We start from the raw sequence: 9,248 nt of genomic DNA, 5'->3' as shown, positions 1-9,248 counted from the left end.
GTTGTGGCTACAGAAAGTGTAGGTTTAAATATAAATATCTCGAAAACAAAAATCATGACCAATTTGGTACCCAACCAGAACATCAGTATTGGTGGAAAAGAAATAGAACTCGTAGATAGATATAAATACCTGGGACATGAAATTATGATTGGCAGGGATAACCAGACTCATGAACTGAAGAGAAGATTGGAAAATTGAGAGAAACTTTTAAAAGTGAGCTGCCCACATGCCTAAAGAGAAAGGTATTTGATCAGTGCGTCCTCCCAGTCTTGACGTACGGAGCAGAAACACTTACCTTAACAAAAGCAGCAGCTACCAAACTGAGAGTCACACAGAGAAGAATGGAGCGGTCCATGTTGGGAATAACTCTACGAGACAGAATAACTAACGAAGACATCAGGAGAAGAACCGGAGTGACTGACATCATCGAGAAGATAGCCAGACTAAAATGGAGATGGGCAGGACACATAGCCAGAATGACAGATGGGCGATGGACAAAGAGGTTATTGGAATGGAGGCCAAGGGAAGACAAGAGAAGCGTCGGTCGACCACCTACAAGATGGACTGACGATTTAAGAAGACTCAATAAAAACTGGATGAGAGCGGCGCAAGATAGACGGGGTTGGAAACATGAGGAAGAGGCCTATGTTCAGCAGTGGACTCTTGAGGCTGGATGATGATGATGAATCATAAAAACAAAAAAGATGAGAGTGAAAAACTAACAAAAAGTTAGAAACAAATAGAGAAGTTAGAATAACAAATGAAATAAATAAGTAAAATAAATAAAGAAAGTCAAATGAATATCATATATAAAATAATTTATTTATTTAGAGTATAAGATTATAAACCCGTTTAGCTGCCGCAACCTGCAATAAAAAAAGAGGAACTGACAATCCACAAACAGGATCCCTGAGTACTGTTAAGTAGAATTAGTATTAATGACTTGAAATCCATTGAAGTCTTATTTGATAATTAAACAATCAGTTAATAATAGCAATAATTACTGATATGATTTTAAATTTTAGAAGGTATATGCCAAACGATAAATACTAAGAAATTAGGATTAGTTGCAGTTACATATTTTACAATTCTGCATATTATTTCCGCTTTTGTAAAAATGTGTCGATGAGACATACAGTCTAAAATTTAAGCTAGATATTCCTCATGGCAAAATATCTGAATGGCATATTTCTAATCTCCAGATTTTTATTAAAATTTCTGCTTTTGTTACCCAATATAAAAGCGACGTTCATTTACAGTCTGATCTGTTTCAAATCAACGTTAAATTTAAGAAAGAAAAGAATAGAAAAAAAATTTAAAGATTCATCAACGAGATGAGCTCTTTCCCAACATTTCAACAAAGAATTGTTTCCTTACGAGTAATTTTCTTTCATTCAGTTCGAAAACATCTAGAACGTTGGAAAATATGGAATAGTAAAAGCAATTTTCCTTTCCGGACAAAGCGCGAACTCATCTGAGTCGTATAGAGCCATATATTACTTGCTTTATTAAAAATTTATTAAAACGGTTTTGTTTACACGGATTACACGGTTGAATATAGTGCTTTAAGTGAACGATATGGTTGAAAATTACTGAAATAACAATTTCTCCTAGGATTTTGTCACCTTTAATTTCAGAGGCGTAGATAATCCAAATTTGGTAGAGAAAACCTTAAACGCTGATATGTAAAAGATATTGTAACGTTTTAATGGCACATGTTTGTTATTTTTCTTTAAATAATTATTTTATTTCAATTTATTTTAGTTTTATTTATTTATTAGCTTTATCTTTTATTTTACTACTTTTATTCTAAAAATAGTTGGCGTCCAATTTTTTATCTCAACTCTGCAATCAACTATATATCCTATTTATTCGTTATTTTTCATTTTCAATGTTCATTTATTTCAGTTATAATTCCTTTGACTCCAGTCTGTTCTATATCACAGATATGAAACATATAAATTTCTATGACCGACTTCAGTCACAAACGTTATTTGTTAGTTGACAACTTAGAACTGTCATGTAATACTTCAATGCTTGAAAAATGGAGTTTTTAAAATGTCTTTGGTTTATTTAAGCTGGTGCTTGGATTGAAAATTCATTTTATTTATTTTATATATACCTAGTTGATCATTTTTTTTATATATCTGTCTTTTTATAATTTCGTATTTCCCTTAACCTAAAACTACAACTAGCTTTGTTTTTCAATGTATTATTCTTATATCTAGATAGTTTATCTTTATTATAATTTAACTAATTCATTTAATAATAATTATATTCATTTTATCTTTGCCAATTTGTTATTTTCTATTTGATATTGTAATTATTTTTAATTTTCATATGGCAAGGAAATATTTTAAGACATAATAATATATGAAGTAGCTAACACAAGTTTACTTTTTCTAGTTTTTTGGCCTAACTAATTTTTATTTTCCTTTTTCGCTGAAGAATTCTGCAGCACATGGTCACCTGAAGATGATAGTATCTAAAGCCAACATCAGCAACTAACCACTACATTCTGCTATCCTGTAAAGTCAACATCAGCAACTAACTACTGCATTCTGCAATCTTTTGAAGCCAACAACAAGCTATTCAGTGATGCCATAAGTATCGTTTTATATTTGTAAATCTTATAGACCAGATTTGCTTTGTGATCTTGTTTAATTTTAATTTAATATTAAAATTTTCAATTTTTATAGTTATTTATATACAACCAATATAATCAGTTAATATCTAGGTTTATTTGTCCTAGCCAAATTCATTTTTAACATTTACTACTAAGATAAGACGATCTCACACCTGAGAGATTGAGTTAAACGAGGCCTAACAATTTGTTCTCAAAGAAACTTGTGAGTTTTATTGTTTTACATTAGCTTTTAACTTTCGGAGGAAGTTATATTGTTACCCATTGGCACCATTTTCTTAATATTATCCATTCATAAAGATCCGTATGTTACGCTAACAGTTCCCACTCGGTCTAGTAAGGCTCGTAGATCATTTAGGCTGGTTGGTATTAACACAGCGTCATCGGCGCAGCGGATATTATTGATGTATTCACCGTTCACTCGGATTCCCATCTCCAGGTTTGTGAGAGCTTTAGTAAAAATTTCCTCAGAGTATATATTGAAAAGGGTCGGCGAGAGCACACAGCTTTGCCTTACTCCTTGCATGATCTTCACTTTGTCGGTCAGCTGGTCTTCGACCTTGACTTGAGCATCCAATTTGACTCTTTGTAGGGCGGCGACCATCTTCTGGAATTTACAACCGTTAAATGCCTTGGAGTAGTCAATAAAACAAATATAGATATCACAACTGACATCGCGGTATCTCTGAAGTAGGACTAGCAAGGAGAAGTGCTTCACCTATATCCATGGAAATGCGGAATCCAAATTGCATTTCACCGACATTTTCTTCGCATTTTTTGTAAATTATGACATGTATGATTTTAAGAAAAATCTTAAGTGCATGACTCATAAGGCTGATAGTTCGGAAATTGTTACGGATAAGCTCACTTTTTCGCAGATCGTTTTTTTGGTAGTGTTACAAATGCTGACAATAGCCATACATTCCCGCCTTAATAAGTTCAACGGATATTTCGTCCTGACCTATGGCCTTACCATTCTTAGACTGTTTTAAAGCTGCTTTCACCTTGCTTTCTAGTATTGACGGCCTTGTCATGCAGGTTATTTTTGGAAGGTTACCTCGGTAGTCCCAGAAAAGTTCTTCGATATACATTTTTCCGGTCACAAACTTCTCCTTAACTGTCGTCGCCAGGTTCCCGTCTTTGTTTATGAGGAGGTGTGTTTTTCTTCCCTTGTATTGCCCAGTGATGTCTCAAATCTTTCGGTGGATATTTATATGATTGTGTTTCACTTGGAGCTCTTCGATTAATTTACATCATCCATGTCTCCTTGGCTCTGCGTATTTCTTTTTAAATTGTTTGGTTGATCTTTTGTTTGGTATTTGTTCGCGTCCCTGTTTTTCAATAATCTCTTTTGGTCCATCATCTGTAGTATGTCATCAGTCATCCATTCTTTTTTATTCTTGTTTTCTTTGCCAGATGTTGTTTTCCCACATTTAGCATGACGTCTTTGATATAACTCCATTTTTGTTCTACACTCTGTTCTTGTTGTTTAGCGGTTTCTACATTTTCTCTTATGACATCTCTTACGTTCTGACAAACTACGGGGTCTTTTAGAGTGTTATAATCCAGACTCTGTTAAGAAATACTTGGCAGGATAGACCAAGGAAGACCAGCCAAGAAGAAAGACAGTCACAATTACCAAATCATTAACACTGAAGTCAGAAAAATGATAAGAGAGGCAAAACAAACTTACTATGAGGAAAAATGTAAAGAGATAGAAGATCTTCAGAACAAATGCGACCTACTCAACCTACATAAAAAGGTTAATGAAATGGCAGAGCTGCAAAAAAAACTACAATAAAACTCTTTTAGATAAAAATGGAAATACTATAATAAAGACTGACAAAAAGCTAAAACGATGAAAAGAATATACAGAAGAGCTCTTCGACGACGAAAGAGAAAACTGACAAGACATATCTTTCGAGGACAGAGAAACAAGTATAGAAGTTGCAAAGGAAGAAAGATTGTATGCACTAAAGAAAACCAGAAACGGAAAAAGCCCGGGCCAGATCAACTGCCTATTGATATCCTTAAAATAATAAAAAATGAGTACATGGATGTAATCTTAAAGCTTTTTAATGAAATTTATCAGTCGGGTGACATACCCAATGAATGGTTGACCTCAACATTTATTTGTCTCCCAAAAAAGAAAAATGCTAGAGAATACACCGACCACCGCACCATAAGCCTGATGTCTGACACTCTTTAAATGGTTTTGAAGCTCTCTTTGCCTTCAACGTACTAATCCAGAGATGCTTGGATGTGAACCAAGATATGTACATTTGTTTCAAATATTACAACAAGGCTTTCGATAAAGTCCGCCACAAAGAGCTAATGGACGTCCTCAAAGCAAAACAATTACAATACAATTACAATAAAATACAACGACCTTCGAGTTATAACAAATCTATATTATAAACAGCAGGTACACATACGTAATAATGAACACACATCAGAAGAGTTCGAAATTAAAAGAGGAGTGCGACAGGGGTGTGTATTGTCACCACTACTATTCAATGCATACTCTGAAGAAATTATGAAAAGTGCTCTTGAGCGAGAAACAGCAGGAATAAAGGACAATGGGACACCAATTAACAACATTAGATATGCGGACGATACTATCATAATAGCAGAAAACCTTTAAAACCTCCAAAAGCTAATGAACAAGATAGTTGAGTATGGAGAAATATATGGATTATCAATAAACATTAAAAAAACTAAATTTATGATGATATCAAAAACCCAAAATAATGATGAAGCCTGACAATTAACGGTAAAACTTTAGAACAAGTTGAAAACTACATTTATCTTGACACAATAATTAATCACACAGACGATTATTCCAAAGAAATCAAAGTTCGAATAGAGAAAGCACGAACAAACTTCAATAAAATGAGCAAGGCACTTTGTGTCTAACAGAACTAAAATTAGACTTGAGTGTTAGGCTGGCAAGCTGTGATATTTTCTCGACTCTGCTTTACGGAATAGAAGCATGGACACTTAACGTGTCGACTACTAAAAAGTTTGAAGCATTTGAACTGTGAGTGTATAGAAGAATCCTGAAGATATCATGGACCGAGCATGTAACAAACAGTCATGAAGTCATGAGAAGAGTCAACAAAAGAATGGAAATATTGGATACCACCAAGACACGAAAACTGAAAACCTGAGGTATTGCACCTGCAGGGTATGTTATGCGTAATGAAAAATACAACATACTTTAATTAATTATACAATATACCAACAATGGTACGGATGCACCAATCGAACTATTCAAAGCGGCAGCATCTAAGATCAGAATAGCCATGATGATTGCCAACCTCCGTCGCGGAGATGGCACGTAAAGAAGAAGACTCATACACCTGGAATACACCTTAAAAGGCTTTTTAAAAGATTTACTTAATTTATAAATTAAGTAAACTGATATTCACTAAAAACAGTTATTGTCAATGTAGACAGATTAAACGAATGAATTTTCAAACAAAAAAAAAGAGATATAAATATGAATATTGTGTTTATTTAGGCACTTTTCATTTTAATTAGAAATATTTTTGATTACATTATTATTTATTTGTTAGAAAATATACTGCTTTTTCCACGGCGATACTCTAAGATGTAAAAAGAAGTAGTACTTTACTGTATTATATTCAGCGAAATCCAAAAATAAATTGGCAGATATTGTCAAATTATGAGATCGGAAAAAAGAATAAGAAATAGGATAAGAAGTATATACTTATTAAATTCTCGTTAAGGAAAAACCCCTCAAATTACAACCATTTTTCCATTTATAATTTGTACCTACACAAAGGAGGTGAATAAAAAGAGAACATTATTTATTTTTCTACACATTTAAGGAGGTCAATTCCAAAACCTTTTCTTTGAGTGTTTGCAAATCAATGTTCGTTACAATACGAGAGAAAGAAAGGACGGTTCTTACTATTTATCCTTGGCACATAAATGTATAAATTTTAGATTACCAATACGCGGGCGCACCGAGAAGGGTGTACAAAGACGATGCTACGAGACGAAAGACGTTAGATTTCCTTATTTGTATTCAACGCAGCCTTTGAGAAGTTCGATATACGCCTACAGTATAAATGAAATGGAACTACAAATATATAGATGTTTAAGAAACTTCTCCCAATTACTTGAAAACGATAAGCGTTAAATAAAGGTATAAAAAGATTGGAAATATTTCAGAGATATTATCATTATAAGACAAAATATAACAAATTTTTAAAAAGCAAGCAATATGTAAAATAAAAGTCTTTTGACAAAAGAAAAGAAGACTTGTTAGAAGTAATTAAGTGACAGTGACAACCAAATCAAAACACAAAGGGCGACAAATTTTTCAAAAACTCTCTTAAGAAACTAGAAATAAGTAACTCGCTTAACATAGAGCTGCTAAATACAGATTCCTAGCAACTTTTTTTCCTTCTGAAGTAAGATGTTACATATCATTTCGGTGAGTTTTCTTCTTTCGTGTGGGATTTCAGTATGAATAGGCTAATACCTGAAAAACGTTTCCAAATTATTGTTCAAATTTATTTTGAAAATCATGGTTTTGTTCGAAATTATCGCGCACTACGTCCATTTTATGGCGAACATAGTCGTCCATTAGAGCCATTAATTGGATTAACCATGGAACGTTTTCGCACCATGTCTACTCTAAATTATAATACGTATCCACAGAGATTTTGTGCAGTGCGTACAGAAGAAGTGCAGAAGAGAGTAGCATAGAGGAAGACCCGAATCAGTATTTCCGCCATCGGACACAGCAGTTGGAGATGTGTCCATCCACTTTAGGAAAGATTTTGCGGAAAGATCATGGTTTTTGTGCTTACTGCCATATTTGGAGTGAAGATATGTAACAGTAGGTGTACAGTCTGTCCCAAACACTTCTTTCAGTGCGTCACTAATTTTGACGTCATATAGGATTTTAAGAATGTCGAGAATTATTGCATGACATTTTAGTTAAATTTGACAGTTGCAGGATCGTAATCTCTCTTTTTCTAATTGAAAATAATTTAATAATTACTATTATTATTAATATAATTAATATTAGTCTTTGTTCTTTCTCGATATATCTCGGCATATTTAAAATATTTTTATGACAATAAATACAAAATTAAATTTTTACCGTAAAATATCTGATAATACTAACCTGGAATAACAATTATCATTTTATCAGTTGACATTGTGAAAGTACTGTCACGATCGAGACAATCTGCGTCAAATTATATTTATGCGCATCATTGATTGGATATCTATTTAGCGTATTCTAAACTCCAACCAATTATACATCCGTAAGTAGAATTAGCTTTACGATAAATAATTTTCTAAGCTCTATGTATAATAATCACAGACTCACGTTTTTTTCTGTTACTTCTAGCTTAATGTGTTAGAGAGAATTCGATCAACTATGACGCACTGAAAGAAGGGTTTGGGACAAACTAATGTTGATAAACCGTTACATCCAGAAAAACTGACTATTTAGTGTGCTTTATGGGTTGGTGGAATCATTGATTCATACTTCTTTAAAAACGATGATAGTCAGAACGTCACAGTCAATGGTGACCACTATAGAGCCAAGATCTGATTTTTTCATGCATCAATTGAACAACCATGATATGCAGGAGCTGTGGTTTTAACCTTTCGACAAGACAGTGCAATATATCACACAGCTCGTTCCGTAGTTGATTTATTGACGGAAACGTTTGGTAATCGTATAGTTTTACGTTTCGGACCGGTGAATTTGCCTCCAAGATCGTACGATTTAACACCGCTAGACTATTTTTGTGGAGTGCCAGTCCACGCCGATAATCCTAAAACAACAATGTATTTCTCAGTAATGTTGCTAATATACATCTAGAAATACATCCAGAACCACTTTTTAGTTTACAAGAACATACTGCAAAAAGCTTAGCCTTTTTCTGTCCAGTTTTGCCAGATTTAGTTATCAAACTTACCCTTATTAGCCTTGATGCTCTTGTTATATAATTCACTCCTAAAGTAGTCCGAAGAATTATTCATAAATTTTTGTGCAGAAGGTCAAAGTCCTTTTGTAGAAGTATTGAATAAATATTATCCGGACCCAGTAATTAATATGTTTCAAATGAGTTATCCAGCTCTTCTTTTAATACACCCCTATATTTTCTAGAATCATAAGTTTTGGTCTCCAATCTTACCTGCTATTGATCTACGAGTCATTGTTCAGATACTTGAATCTGCTCCCGTAAATATAACTTTTTACCAAATATGACTAATACTTTCTCTCTCGAGTTTTGTCAGCTTTTAGTAGAAGCGAAAAAAAACTCTATTCTCTGAATATTTTTGGACATTCTTTTGTTGTTCAAAATTCATCCAACATTTCCTCTTCTCTTTCTTTTCTATTAGATGTTCATCTCTGATCTTGTTAAAGGTTTCACATTTATTCTGGAGTAATTATTTAGCATTATATGTTTGCTTCATGTTACTTAGCTTCTCCGAAAGAATCCGTACTACTGTTTCTTTTGTTTTCTTATCTTATAGTCTTATCACATTTTTTGTTATTATTCTTTTTTGTAGCTTTCTTAAATCTAAACCTAAATTTATCAGCCTGATC

The 9,248-nt window shown here is 33.3% G+C and overlaps 1 protein-coding gene across 1 annotated transcript; it reads right to left on the bottom strand.

Moving 5' to 3' along the window:
- Positions 1-2,936: 2,936 nt before the first annotated feature.
- On the bottom strand, positions 2,937-3,248 carry LOC140438622 (uncharacterized). The gene has a single exon (XM_072528283.1). It carries the CDS (start codon positions 3,246-3,248, stop codon positions 2,937-2,939), a length of 312 nt encoding a protein of 103 aa, XP_072384384.1.
- Positions 3,249-9,248: the final 6,000 nt, after the last annotated feature.

This window comes from Diabrotica undecimpunctata, chromosome 4 (assembly GCF_040954645.1).
Source record: "Diabrotica undecimpunctata isolate CICGRU chromosome 4, icDiaUnde3, whole genome shotgun sequence".
Lineage (NCBI taxonomy): Eukaryota > Metazoa > Arthropoda > Insecta > Coleoptera > Chrysomelidae > Diabrotica > Diabrotica undecimpunctata.
The sequence above is the reverse complement of the archived record's forward strand: the minus strand, read 5'-3'. Positions and strand labels throughout refer to the sequence as shown.